Below are 15,807 nucleotides of genomic sequence, written 5' to 3' on the forward strand. Positions count from 1 at the left end.
GAGTTGAGATTGATTTCATGTAATCGAATGAACTATCTTTTAGTAAAGTCGTCCCAGGAACGCAACTCATAAATATTGGCGATATCATTTTAAAGTCTTCTACTTTAAAATGTATAATATACGTCTGAATCGCCAATATAAATGAGTCAGATTAAATAAATTATTAGAAGAATTTTTTTACTTAGCAACAACATTTTTGTTTATTTTAATAGTACATATTTTGTATTTTGACAACGAAACCCGATTTGGGCTTCGAAACGTTAATAAATTCATTTTTTAGTAAAATTGTGGCTTATTTCCCATAGAAAATACTTAATTATAAAAATGCCACAACGAAATACAACCTCCTGCACTGTTTTCCCTCTAAATAAGTATATTTAATTTTTTTATGGAGTGCCTCCAGATACATATTAGTGTTTATCCCTAAAGATTTTCTGTAACAATAAGCCCATGTTTGTGTCCTTCCTACATAATATTTTGAAAAATAATTACCAAATGAACTTGTATCAGGATCACTATTCAGATCATCTACAAATTTTTTTAAGCCTACACTAAATTTTTGCTCATTAGTCTCACTTTGTAACACCTTTAATGTTTTAAATACCAGGGACCTTTTTTCTTTTGAATTATCTCCAGTAATCTTGTTCAAATTCTGGAAGAAATTCCTTTGAACATGCCAGGAACATAACAACTGATGTTCAGCTGGACCCATTATGTGCCGCCAAGCATTATAAAATGCTGGTGCATCGTCAGACATAAATGTTTGAGTTTGTATATTGCCAACTTTATCTTTTATTTTATTGAAAAAAAATTCAAAAAGTGCTGAATCTGACCTATTCGAAAAGCAAAATGCAACTGGAATACCTGAACCATATCTATCAACAACAACTATAGTGTACAATTGAAAGTCGTAATTATTGAGGCCATGTGTTCCATTAATACAAATCTTATCAGACCCATACTGTATCAATTGCTCTTGTTGAAATGCATTCATTATAATTAAAATAAAGTCTTTATCATTTAAAGAACCTTGTTGGCCTTCCTCCTTGAAATGTAATACAGGGTTGTATGGAGTACCTTTCATGCTATCAACCCATAACCTCACACTGATTGCATCGTTTTCATGCAGTTTTGTGCTATAACTTATTCGAAAATCTCTTTTAATATTATGCAGATCCTTTTTCTCTGTTAAATGCAACCTTTCAATACTAGAGGTATCTGCAGAATTTCTAATATCTTCCAATATTCTTTGAATAGGCACACCTTCCGTCAGTCTACCTGAAAATTATAAAATATATTGATAGTTCAAACAACAAGCTACTAGATGATGTACAGTCACAATCACTGAATAATTTACACCTTTATTTTTATATTGTAATACTGTAAAATCGCAGTGTCGTACGGATTTACTAAATGTCAAATTCCTTGTCAAAAATTTTAGTGCGTATTGAAAAATAAAATAAGAAGCTATTAAAAGAGTCCAAAATGCTGTTTATATCACGCACAAAACCAAAAGTAATTGCCAAACTCAATAATTTTAACTCAATTTTATTTAAAAAAATGCCATTTCTATATTGTTATCTATATTATTTTGATTTTTTAATTTTAATCAACCTATTCTGGGTCCCCCACTGGTAACGTCACTTTGATGTAGAAGGTGTGTTTAAACGAGGTAAAAATTCAAAAAATTGGCCACTGGACATTAAAGGGTGTATACTATTCAGTGATTGTGACTGTATCTACAAACAAATTAGTGATGGTGAATGTGGTGATTTTTAAATCACACCATGATCACTGAATTTTAGATAGTAGTGACAGTGATCGCCGTTCTTTTATGTACAGTAACAGGTAGTCACAATAATAATTATTGTAAACTAAACACAATCACAATTACTCTTTATTAGGTCATACTATAAAAGCATATTGCTGATATTGAATATCTTTAACACATTGTGTGCAGATGTCTGATCCTACGACTTATACTCTAAACGGACAAAAAAAACACATAAAAAAATGTGTATAATCAATGGCATACATGCATGCTGTCCGCACATTGGCGAAGACATCATGTGGCTCACATGTATGTTCTTTAAAATACATGGTTCCTAATAATCGCCAGATGTTACATCACACTCACTGCGAATATCATAATATTTATTCTATAAATAAACACGTTTTGCTAAACAGTGAATGCGAAGTTCATATCTAATGTCTGGTCACCAGTCACTGTTACTGAAATTACTAAAGAACGGTCATTACTAGTGATTTTTAATTCACCACGAATAAATAAATCACCATTAGTGAAATCAAGTACCATCACTAAAACAAATAACATTTCTACAACAGGTATCTATGATAATACTAGCCAAAACGCCGTAACTTCAGAGACATCACATTTGAGTAAAATCGATTTTTGTTTGAAGTATTCGTATACATTTACACAGGATACGGTGTGTTTAATGTGTTTTGGCGTAACTTGCTTCATTTTTAGTAGGCAAATAAGATAGATATGCACATTTGGGTTAGAAAGAAGTAAAAATTTAATTTTTTCAGATTTTTGCAGATACAGCGTTTTTGCTAAGCATGGCAGAACGATACTGCATGCTTTTAATTTTCAATCTCTATTACCTACTTTGTGTATATAACTTACTTATTAATAGAAAAAATCGTAAGCACTTACCAGCCAGTTCTGTCCTGTTACGATCTGGAAGAGGAACTCGCCCAATGTTGCGTGAATGTCCAATGTGAGTTGGGTAAAACACAACTTGATAATCTTCTCCTTCTGTTAATTTTTATCATGGCTGGACAACTGTGACCAATTTTATTAGAGACACAATTTTTTGTACTTCTTCTGCGTATGTCTGCATTCACATACCGTGGAGCATATGATCTGTGGCAGACAAAGTAGGATCTTTTTAAATTATTTTTTAATATTGATACTCCACGTTCCTTTACAAATTGAACGGAAGAATTTTTTTCCATTTCAAATTTCCAGTCATCAAATTCTAGAAAATAAATTATTTTCAATGATGCATTATACAGAGCAGAGAATACTTTTCAATAAGTATGTAGAGTATCTCAAAAAATTACCTTGCATATTTTGAAATGTATATGAGGATGTAGTATTGACGTCATGGCGTAAATGATCATCAACCAAATGTTTTCGTAACGTCGTGTAGTTAGGAAATACTTCTTTACATTCACTGTAGGAACATTGAATTCGGTGATTAACTCTACTAGTACTATGTAGAGTTTTGATATGCAATACTAATTTTGTTTTACTTGTAAATTCTTGTTGGCAGTGAAAACAAATAACTGGTTTCTTTTCAGAAATATTGAAAATATTGTGTTTCTCTTTCATATGTCTTTTTAATGTTTTTTCATAATTGTAACTATTTCCACATACACCACAAGTATTTATTTTATTGATGTTAATCACACAACAAAAACAATTTAAAAAAATACTGTTTGAACTGAATCCTCGTGGTATTATGATTATAACCTCAATAACACAAGCATACACAAGTTACAAACAATAACAAACCGAACGAACGGGAAAAATAAGTGACGTCACGGTTCTTTTAGTATTTTGGATTCAGTTGTCAGTGTCTATGTGACGTCACTGTTACTTTGAGATTTTGCTGCGGTGAGACAAACGTCAAATATCCGAAATTGTCCAAATTAAATGATCGACAATTGACGTTGACAGATGACATAATGGCAATGGCAAGAAAACTCTTGTATGTTTGATAGAAATATATTTGTTTAAATAAAAAACAACAACTAGTACCAAAATACGTAAATAAAGCAAATTAACACATTAAACAATTAACTCTGAAAACTTATATTAAAAATGTTTATTGTTTACATAATACCTACATAATCATAATAATACCTTGTAGGAACAAGGTAGGTGCAGAAGAAGCAAATAAAAAGTTGAAAAACTGTAAAAATTAGTAATATAAAGAAGGGATAACAATTTATAGTTCCTACAGTTTATTCATTTTGTTTGTTCCATATTTTAGAATTAATCATGTTGTTTTCGGGTTCAAATTTAACATAACCATCACATTGTGCAATACCTTGTTTTGAAGCTAATATTGCTTTTAACCCTTAAATGCATGATTTTTTTTTATTGATGTCAAATATCAAAAAAGGCCTTTAGCGGAGGCTTAGAAATGATGAAAAAATAATAAAAGAAATTAAGTTTAATTTTAAACATTTGCTTTTGACAATAACAGGTTTGTTGCCAAAATGCTACATTGTGCATACAAGGTCAAGTTAGGATATAAAATATACATTGTTAATTTACATGAAAATTATAAAAACAATTATTATTTTTATTGAAACACAGTGCCACACCACATTTCTGACATTTTGTATGTGTAAACCCCTTACAATTGGGATATTTACACCGTTGTTTCTTATCCTCTATAGTCGGCCAGTGTCCATATTGGTCCCTCCTAATATCTTTGGGGGGAATGTACTGAGCTGGTCCTCTCTTTTTATTGTCTTGGATGTCCGCTTCCAATGATGTACTTGGTCTCCCTCTTTTTGCTGTGGTTGTGCTCATCTTGCATAGACACTCTGCAAGTTCTGTGCGAAAATCTGCTTGTGTTAAAAGCTTTGCCTGTGGGTTCTTAGCAACCGTCGCTCTTTTATAGAGTATCCAGGAATTGGCAACTGTTAAATCAAGTAAGTGATAAAATAGCCGGAGGTACCATTTCCTACTTTTTACAGAATTTCTGTATCTTCCAATATGGCTGTCCATGAGATCAACCCCTCCCATATGGCGGTTATATTCTTTAATTACAAAGGGGCAGTCTACTTCGATAGATTTTTTCGCAGTCTTATCAAAGCGTTTTATTTTGTCTATAGGAGATACACCTGCAAAAGTAGAAAGCAAGACGACATTTTTATTATCTTTCCATATTGTAGATGAGATATCTATGCCGTCAACCGTTGCAGTATATTCATGACTCTCACCACGGGAGCAATTCTTCATATCCGTATCTGTTGGTAATTTGCAATGTGGTATCCGTTGCCTTTGAACTGTTCCCAATGATAATATTCCCTTTTTGGCATTATGTACAAGCAGCGGTATACCTGTATAATAATTATCATGATAAAGACGGAAATTTTGATGCTCTGGAATAATACGAGCCAAGCGAACGACTACATTACCGGATGCTCCAAGATCGGGTTCTCCTTCTAATCGTACTTGAGAATTTTCTTGCCCTGTGTAAATTTCAAAATTATACGCATATCCGGAAACTCCTGCCAGCACAAACAATTTGAATCCCCATTTATGCGGTTTTTTTGGCAAGTATTGTTTCATATAATGACGAATTTTGGTGGAACACATTTGCTCATCAATGCTTAGATGTTGTTCAAGTATTACACTGGAAAAATTTTTTTTAAGTGTGTTAACTAATGGCCTTATCTTGTGAAGTCTGTCATGTCCAGGTTCAGAAAAACGTATGAGGTTGTTATTATCTTAAAGTGTATGTATCGCCTAATTTTCTCGAATCTATTTAGAGACATAGTCTTTTTTATTGGTTCAAATGGAAGCTTCTCACTCCAGTAGGAGCGTACATTAGGCATATCGAACAATGACATATATATAATTATACCAATGAACTGTCTAATGTCAACAGAAGTAAACACTTCGTTTCTTTCTGGTTTGGTTTGTACGGCATATAAATTTGTTTCATTGGTAATGTGCAACAGCAATTCGTCCGTAAATAAAAAAGTAAAAAATTGATACGGCGTTTCTAATTCCATCACTTGTTGATTCAGAGTTGTGTTTCCATGAAAGTGCAATTGATCATCATTGAGACGAAGTCCTTTCTTCTTCCAAGTGATATGTTCTGTAGTACCCTTCTTTTTATTTATTTTAGATTCTTTTTTATTTGCGCCTTTAGAAACCTTTTCATTTGTGTTTTCCGTTTGTTTTTTTGAGTTACTCGTAGATGGCAAGCTTTCATTCTCCTGGATGATTTGCTCACTTTCTATCATTTCCATATTTTCTGTTGTGTCTATATCCTCTGCTATACCTTTAGCCCCATTGCACGTTTCTTCATCAGATTCGTCATCGTAGTTAGGTACAAATTCAGGGTCTGCAATACTATCTGTGTCGGAGAAATCACCTTCATCTTCACTACTCAGGCCAGTGAAATTTGCCCAATATTCCTGCAGATCCTTTTCCGACAAATAATTCTGACGATGCATTCTGTAATAAAGAATCAGATGTAAATATTCTGTTTCAGGGATTCTTGAGTGCGCACTGTAGCAAAACGGCAACGAAGCATGTTTTTCATTTTTCTCATGAATGCGGTAAAAACAACAAGGGATCATAATAAAAGTAAAAAGTATATACCTTACCTACTAACTAGGATATTTTTTCAATAATAAAGCACTAATATTCTAACTAGATACGACTCACAAACTTCATCAAATATTACACGACGTTACAGGTTAGCTGTCAAACGATCAAATGGGTCGAAGTGCATGCTTATGCCATCTGTGCAAAAAGTGCCAAACTATTTTATATGTACACTATGTCATTGTAGACTACAGGCAACGCCATGCAGTTACTTTAAATTCGAATCAGAACAGACATTTCATTCAATCGTTTCGTTACGTTGCCGAAAGGCAACACTATGCATTTAAGGGTTAAAGTAGAGGTATGTAATAAATTTCGTTTATCTGGCTTAATCATCGAAAACATCACTAAAAATTCTTTCTACATTTGAAAATGGCAATATGAGCAAAAAACAAACAACTTTTTTAAATTGAGAAATAATTCCACAGCAGCAGCATTTTTTTATTGAAAAACGCTTTTCCAATGTTCTTCTGCATCTGAGATAGCTTCTAGATTTAATTTTAGTTTACTGTAGTCTAAAAGGGCATGTTGCCGTAATTCATTATCCAATTCTTGCAATTTAATATGCCAAGTTAGTACTGTAAAACGGCCAACTATAGGATTAAGAGATTTATTTACAACGGCTTGTCTTAGTTCGATAACGGATAATAATTCATAGATTGGATCATCAAACACAAATTTAGTTTTTATATTACTAACTAGTTCAATATAAAATTCTAATATTGTTTTTAAAAACTGATTACAAGCGTGTCTAATTTCAGGAACTTAGCGTAATGACTCAAAAGTGTCGCAATGCCAAGATAAATTTGTTCTAATTTAACAAAGTTGTGTAGATTTTTGTGGTTTAATTGAAATATATCATTTTTTCTCATATCGATTTCTATAAAATTGGAGCAGATTGTTGTGAGGAGTTTAGCTGTTTCTGGTTTTAATTTACGTAAAAGTGGTTTCTTTGTTTGAAAAAGAGTATTGAAATATGTCATTATATCAAGTACATGTTCCATGAACTCTAGATAAATTTGAGTGAATTGATTATTCATTGTAGATAAGATTTCCTCTGTTGTTAATGAAGGATCTTCAAATACTAATTCAGTGAAATAATCATTTAAAGGCTAAATAGCAGGTTTTAATATTTTATGTATATCAGTTTTAAAAAAAGACGGAAGTTCCTGTAAACGTTTATTTCTCATGGTGCTTCTACTAAAATGACTTTCTGTATTTCTTATAAGATCTTCTATGGATCTAGGTAACTTCAAGCAAGCATGTGAAATTGACAAATGTGCCATGTGACATGAACATTTAACGAATATGTTTGGAATTTAATTTTTTCTGAGTAGGCAAAAACTGAGTAATACTGACCAGCCATTACATTAGTAATATTCTAGGAAAATGCTACTAAGTTAGAAATAGGAATATTTTTATCCACCAAAGCTTTTTTTTTAATGTATCAAATAATTCATCGGCTTCAACAATATCAAAAAAACTTGTTACAATGTTCGAATTATTAGAGTCATAATAGATAACTGCAAATGCACATTGTTTTTTTTTGTAGCAATATCTGTTTTTTCGTCCATTATTAAAGAAAAATAAGCACCCTGGTTTTCTTAATTGAGAGCTCAATTTTTCACTGAAACACTTTCCCAAACTATCAGTTTTTTCACTCAATTTTTCCCTAAAACACTTTCCAAACAGCTGAGCATTTTGTTCTTTTGAAAGTTATAGTTTTGATTATTTCAGAATCAGGGGCAATGTTTTTTTTAATAACGGTGCTTAACCCTTTCAGTCACAACTTTTTTTGAGCTATGGGAAAATTTTCATATTTGGTATATAAAATAAACTATTTTTGTTGATAATTTTAACATCATTTTTTTTTTGATATGTCATATGTCACTTGGCATATGACATGTCCATGTTGATGGACATTATGACTTGAAGCAAAATAAAATAAACCTGAAGATTTTAGAAATTTATTTGAATATCATTAGAATGACGAAATAAACAATATTCTTTGTAAATAACGAATTAATCATTTTACATGAAATTTAAAAAAACAGTTACGACCGCTTACAAAACATAAGTGAACATTACATTTCACGCAAAATGTATGTGATTTTCCCTTACAGTTCTCCATTTTGCAACGTGTACTATCTTTTTTTTCATCTATTTTCGGAAAATGTCCATAGCTGTCGAACCGTAATTCAATATATGGCCTTGCTTCAGTTTTGGTTTTTTTATTATTTGTTGTACCAGTATTTTCTTGACCAGATGGTTTGCCTCTCTTTGGTGGAACCTTATGTAAAATGAGGTGTTACCCAATACTCATTCTAAAGTCCCACAAATCCAGGATTTTATTGTGTTGTACGCCTAGCAGTTCAGCTTGTTTTCTATATTCCAACCACGAATTTACTATCGCCATATCTATAGCATGTGTTATCATACGTACAGTCCATTTTCTGGATCGTCTGTAGGATCTGTAAACGCTTAATAAAAAATCTAACTTATCAACACCACCCATGTTGGAATTGTAAAGCGATATGGCTTCCGGTCTAGATACATTTATATACTCTTTCGACGTCTTATCCCATCTCTGGCACAAATCCATTTTTCCCGCTGCAACAAAATTTGAAGCCACTAAAACTGGTTTATTGTCGAACCATTTTGTAATCACAATTCCATCTTCACTAACCGCTACATCAAAACTACCTCTACCATTTTTTTTTAGATCTTTATCAGATGTTAGTTCTGGTCCAAAACATCGGTTTATTCTAATTGTTCCGACAGCCATAATAGATTTATTGTTCAACCATTGAAAGAGGTGATAAGAACTAAAGAAATTATCAAAGTACAAACCGTGATGAGTTTCTTCAATTCTCTCAACTAGCTGCATCACAGTTCCAGCTCCTTGTCCAAACTGTGCATAATTTTCTTTTATTTTCGTTTCAGCACCTTGATATATGATGAAATCGTAAATGGTACCAGATTGTCCAGCCAATATCCATAATTTGATCCCCCATTTTTTCGGTTTATTTGGGAGGTACTGCTTGACATTGATCTGTCCCTTGAATGGAACAATTTGCTCGTCAATGCACAAATTTGTTTCGGTTTGAAGTTCCCTACAACGATTTCTAATGGAATTATATATTTCTCGGACTTTCCACATGCGATCTGTTTCGTCACCTCTTGCTGTTACATCTACTAAGTGAATGGTATTGCGCAACTTAGAGAAGCGATTGAATGTCATATTATCTTTTACAATTGAAATACCTGTAAGCTGGGACCAATACAGTCTTGCTCTTGGGAATTTTAGATTTCCCATAATAATGTGAATGCCTACAAATCGCTTTATTTCTTCTTTATCTGATGGAGAAAACCGAGCAATATTTTTTTGTACGGCATATAAGTTAGTCATTTCTGAAATCTTCTCAAACAGAGCATCAGGTATGTATTTCATAAAATATTCAATAGGAGCAGGTAATTCATCAACTTGTACTTCTTCTGGAACAAACCACTGTACTGGCCTGGTAAGATAGGTAATATTTTTTTTCCAACAAACATCTTTCTTATTTGTGAGTTTGAACTCTTTACAAAACTCTAGCAGTCTCTCCTTTGCAGTTGTTTGTTTTTCAGTGGTTTGGTTGGAATTTGGTTTTCATGTCCTCAGACATTGGTTGTTCTGTAGTCACTTCATTGGGATATTCTAGATTTTCTAACTCACCTCTTTCTGTTGACTTCTGTTCTTGGATCAATCCGTCAAAAATAGTTTCCTCAATATCTTGGATATCATCGCCAAATTCTGAGGAAACGTCATTTAGATCCGCAATACTGTTGGCGTCATCAGCATCTGACAAACGTAATATTTGTGAGTCATCGTCTTTCATGAGTAAATCCAGAAGTTCATCCTCAGTCAAGGGTCGTGACCATCTCTTTTCTTTACTAGTTGACGGTAAACTTTCCATTTTATGGATATCTAAAACAACACGACCTTGCTAATTTTTATATGCATAAGTATACCTAAGTCATTTTGTCCATCTACATGGACATATAAATATACACCACTTTATAAGATATTTTCAGTCAACAGTTTGATACATAATATAAACACACTATACTAATGCTCTTTACTTACCCAAATCAGCAGGTATTTGTACGAAAAAACAAGTATTATTCAATAGAAATCGTTCCAATAACAAACAGGTGTTTTCACCACCACGACAGCGTGCTAAATGCAACCTGTTTTGCGTTTTATATAGCTTCACAAATCGACTAACAGATGGCTATCAATGTATTCAATGCGTTTCTTATGCATGTACCCACACATGGACAAAATGATTTGGGCGATAATAACCATCGATGTTTTAAGAGAATGCTTTGAAAATCGATCTCCATCGGTGTGGACACGATGACTGAAAGGGTTAAGTATCTACAAACGAAAATGGAAGGTTGTAGCAATTCACTCACAAAGCTTTAACTCAGCAATTCTCGTATTTTTTACCAAATACACAGTCATTTCCAAACTTTGTGAGTAGTTCTTTTTGACTATCTGTCATTATAATTAAAGTGTCTTCTTTTTTTAAGTTCTGGAAATTCCTCAGAAAGACTATCTTGCCGTTTATAAAATGAAACGCAGTTATTTAAATGTAACTCATTAACCCATGCTTCCTCACTAATGAAGCGCAGTAAGATTATACATTTCAATGTTATAAAGATCTTTTTTCGTTAAAAGGTGCAGTCTTTGGAGTTGGCATTGGGAGACTGAATCTCTAATGTCATTTAAAATCACTTGCATTGGTACTTTTGAAGCTATTTGTGCTGCAGTTTGATTTCGTTCTTCTTTTGTTAGAAAAACAGACGGATGACAATTTGGTGAGATTGTGACTGTGTAATATGTACAGTCACTACACAGTGAACTGCACATTTAAAAAACCTAAAGCCGATCAAAGACCTCAAGCACGACAAAACAGTAGCAGTAGGGCAAAAGGTGAAATGAGAGATTATTAAAATTATTGTTAGATTATTTATTTGTAGTTAAATGCGTAAGCCAGTTCCCACATTCAAACCTGTCAGAGGTGAGCTAAGATATTGGTTGGCGACAATGTTTGTGGACATAGGGATAACAATTTATAGTTCCTACAGTTTATTCATTTTATTTGTTCCATATTTTAGAATTAATCATGTTGTTGTCGGGTTCAAATTTAACATAACCATCACTTTGTGCAATACCTTGTTTTGAAGCTAATATTGCTTTTAATGTAGAGGTATGTAATAAATTTCGTTTATCTGATTTAATCATCGAAAACATCACTAAAAATTCTTTCTACATTTGAAAATGGCAATACGAGCAAAAAACAAACAACTTTTTAAATTGGGAAATAATTCCACCACAGCAGCATTTTTCTGCATCTGAGATAGCTTCTAGATTTAATTTTAGTTTACTGTAGTCTAAAAGGGCATGTTGCTGTAATTCATTATCCAATTCTTGCAATTTAATATGCCCAGTTAGTACTGGAAAACGGTCACCTATAGGATTAAGAGATTTATTTACAACGGCCTGTCTTAGTTCGATAACGGATAATAATTCGTAGATTGGATCATCAAACACAAATTTAGTTTTTATATTACTAACTAGTTCAATATAAAATTCTAATATTGTTTTTAAAAACTGATTACAAGCGTGTCTAATTTCAGGAACTTAGCGTAATGACTCAAAAGTGTCGCAATGCCAAGATAAATTTGTTCTAATTTAACAAAGTTGTGGAGATTTCTGTGGTTTAATTGAAATATATCATTTTTTCTCATATCGATTTCTATAAAATTGGAGCAGATTGTTGTGAGGAGTTTAGCTGTTTCTGGTTTTAATTTACGTAAAAGTGAATTCTTTGTTTGAAAAAGAGTATTGAAATATGTCATTATATCAAGTACATGTTCCATGAACTCTAGATAAATTTGAGTGAATTGATTATTCATTGTAGATAAGATTTCCTCTGTTGTTAATGAAGGATCTTCAAATACTAATTCAATGAAATAATCATTTAAAGGCTAAATAGCAGGTTTTAATATTTTTCGTACTTCCGGGCCTAAAGTGACAACTTCACTCCCTTGTGACAGGTACTAAAGTGTCACATTTAATCCCTCCGGGATTAAATATTGACGAAACTCCCGGAACGATTAAATCACAAACAAACGAATTTAAGGGATATTTTATTGAAAAATTGATTTCTTAAAATTTCTGAATATAAACAAATTTCCAAATTTACCTTAAGCATTAAATATTTATCATCCGGAGCCTCCCGTAAGAACTGATCTACCTGCTCAGACGTGAGAATTCTTGACTTCTTTGGCTTAAATCCCTCATTTCTTCTCTTCAAAAAAGCTAATAATTTTGGAAATTTACTTATATCAATATCTTCTCTAATGTTAATAACCGATTTCAGCATTGAGTAATGTGCCCAGAGAGTTGAGGCACAAACCGCTTTTGATTTATCATCGAAGTAGACTAACAGCGCATTTTCAGTAGGTTGTCTCACATTTTTTAAGCGGCACCACTTTTTAAAAGCATCGTACTGCTGCTCGTATAGTTTTCTAGATTTCGGTGGTAACAATTCTTCACCTACTTCGGCTGCTCTTTTATCAATATCAGATACACCTTCTTCACTCATGATACCAATAATTATCAATAACAATGTTTCTTTACAATGACACTAGTAATGACAATGTTTCTAAATTATAACTGTCACAACGCAATGTTACTATGGTAACTTATTTTAAAGACAGTTTATTAAATGAGTTGAAGAGAGAAAAAACTGATTGAAATTATTGAAATAATTAATAAAATCATACCGGAAGTACGAAAAGTATCGTATATACCTTGCGACTGAAGTACATTTAATCCTTCAGGTAAATTATGGCCCTCCCTGCGGTCGGGCCATAAACTTTACCTTCAGGATTAAATGTACTACTTCAGTCCCGCGGTATATAATGTACTATTATGTATATCAGTTTTAAAAAAAGACGGAAGTTCCTGTAAACGTTTATTTCTCATGGTGCTTCTACTAAAATGACTTTCTATATTTCTTATAAGATCTTCTATGGATCTAGGTAACTTCAAGCAAGCATGTGAAATTGACAAATGTGCCATGTGACATGAACATTTAACGAATGTGTTTGGAATTTAATTTTTTCTGAGTAGGCAAAAACTGAGTAATACTGACCAGCCATTACATTAGTAATATCGGAGTAAAATGCTACTAAGTTAGAAATAGGAATATTTTTATCCACCAAAGCTTTTTTTAATGCATCAAATAATTCATCGGCTTTACCTCCTTCTGCTTCAACAATATCAAAAAAACTTGTTACAATGTTCGAATTATTAGTCATAATAGACAACTGCAAATCCACATTGTTTTTTTTTTGTAGCAATATCTGTTGTTTCGTCCATTATTAAAGAAAAATAAGCACCCTGGTTTTCTTAATTGAGAGCCCAATTTTTCTCTAAAACACTTTCCCAAACTCTCAGTAACAACAGCTGAGCATTTTGTTCTTTTGAAAGTTATAGTTTTGATTATTTCAGAATCGGGGGCAATGTTTTTTTGATAACGGTACCAAAGTATTTACAAATGAAAAAGGGAGGTTGTTTGTAGCAATTCAGACACAAAGCATTAACTCAGCAATTCTCGTATTTTTTACCAAATACACAGTCATTTCCAAACTTTGTGAGTAGTTCTTTTTGACTATCTGTCATTATAATTAAAGTGTCTTCTTTTTTTAAGTTCTGGAAATTCCTCAGAAAGACTATCTTGCCGTTTATAAAATGAAACGCAGTTATTTAAATGTAACTCATTAACCCATGCTTCCTCACCAATGGCAACATTTTCATGCCTTACCAAAGACGCATTAAGATTATACGACATTTCAATGTTATAAAGATCTTTTTTCGTTAAAAGGTGCTTTGGAGTTGGCATTGGGAGACTGAATCTCTAATGCCATTTAAGATCACTTGCATTGGTACTTTTGAAGCTATTTGTTCTGCAATTTGATTTCGTTCTTCTTTTGTTAGAAAAATGTGCCCTAAATCCTCTTTTTGTTTATGTCCCACATGTGTTCCACAGTAATTAAAAAATATTTTCCATTTTTTATAATAACTTTAAGGTAAGCTGGACAATACCTATTAATTTTATTTGTTCCTTGTGTTTTTAAATGACGAATGTTTTCTCTTCTAGCTTTATAATATCCTGATCGGTGACAATAGTACTCAAGTGTTGCAGTACTTTCATTTATTTTTTTATTTCTTTTACTTACAAACATTGAAACAGTTTGTTTTTCCATCTCCAATTTTCATGTCTAAAAATAAAATATACATTCCTGCAGTTAATTTTAAAAGCACAATGATTGGTACTAACCTGAAAAGCCTCCAATGATTCAAATTCGTAAGTTTCATGTTCAATCTTAAGATCATGGATATTATTATATTATTGTTGTGTGCAATTAAAATATCCCTACCACTACCCAAATAATTACAAATTAAATTAAATTAAAATTTAATGTTGGGTTTTTTCAACATTAAGGAAATTTTCTCGTTGGTTTTGAATCTCACGAAATAAACCCTAAGCCCGGCCGCACATCAAAGAAACATGAAACGTAAATTACGTTTCATGGAAATAAACCACTGCTAAACAAATATACGTCCGGCCATTTATGAAACTCTCCGAAAATAAAAATGTGTCATGAGCATGAATCACACTCGTTTCATTAGTAGGCGGACTTTGAGATTTTTTTAGCAGTGTTTTCTTTTCATGAAACATGTTTTTCGTTTCATGTTTCATGTTTTTCGTTTCATGTTTCTTTGGTGTGCGGCTTGGCTTAAAGGACGGACTTTTGTTTTTATTAAAAAACTGAAAAAAAGTTTGTGATTTATGTTTTGTTTTGAACAAATATTAAAATTATAATAAAAAAAATTAAACAATTTAAGTATTTTTTATAAAAAAAGAAGATTGCCATATGGCAACCGTAGTCCTTCCTACTACCTATATTATAATAAACATAAAAAATTACTACAACTATGAATAACAATAAAAACTATAAAATATTTAGTGTGAAATTGCACATTGCACGCTGGGCATAAGCCAACGTTACATTTAGAGCACATCGTTCTCATTATAGACTTGCACCTTTTATTTGCACATTCCTTTTTCTTATTTTCCGGAGTAAATACCACAAATGGCTAAGATTATCATACCTAATATCATCACTAACTCTACTATTAGTGCTGGATGATAAGCTTAACGATGGTCGACCTAAAGTTTTTGGTGGATCTCGAAACTTAGCAGAAGCTACTTTTACAATATCACGTCTAAATTGTAGCTGTGTACAGTTGTGGCCAGACTTCTTGTAAATAATCCACGCATTTTATATCGATACATCAATAA

The 15,807-nt window shown here is 32.3% G+C and overlaps 1 protein-coding gene across 1 annotated transcript; it reads right to left on the minus strand.

The window, feature by feature from the left end:
* Positions 1-316: 316 nt before the first annotated feature.
* LOC126891348 (uncharacterized) lies at positions 317-13,759 on the minus strand. The gene is made up of 5 exons (XM_050660526.1): positions 13,594-13,759; positions 11,819-12,007; positions 10,101-10,352; positions 2,681-2,791; positions 317-1,278 (listed from the first exon to the last, which is right to left on the minus strand). Exons 1-5 carry the CDS (start codon positions 13,757-13,759, stop codon positions 317-319), a joined length of 1,680 nt encoding a protein of 559 aa, XP_050516483.1.
* Positions 13,760-15,807: the final 2,048 nt, after the last annotated feature.

Source organism: Diabrotica virgifera, chromosome 9 (genome assembly GCF_917563875.1).
Source record: "Diabrotica virgifera virgifera chromosome 9, PGI_DIABVI_V3a".
NCBI classification, from domain to species: Eukaryota; Metazoa; Arthropoda; class Insecta; order Coleoptera; family Chrysomelidae; genus Diabrotica; species Diabrotica virgifera.

Excerpts from the sequence above, each read along its gene's own strand:
- LOC126891348 (XM_050660526.1), bottom strand. The coding sequence starts at position 13,759 with ATGACTAATAATTCGAACATTGTAACAAGTTTTTTTGATATTGTTGAA. Across the intron at positions 12,008-13,593 it reads TATTACTAATGTAATGGCTG|TTAGTAATATAAAAACTAAA; the intron begins GTCAGTATTACT and ends ATATTGAACTAG. Across the intron at positions 2,792-10,100 it reads ACAGAAGTCAACAGAAAGAG|AATTAACAGAAGGAGAAGAT; the intron begins GTGAGTTAGAAA and ends AGCCATGATAAA.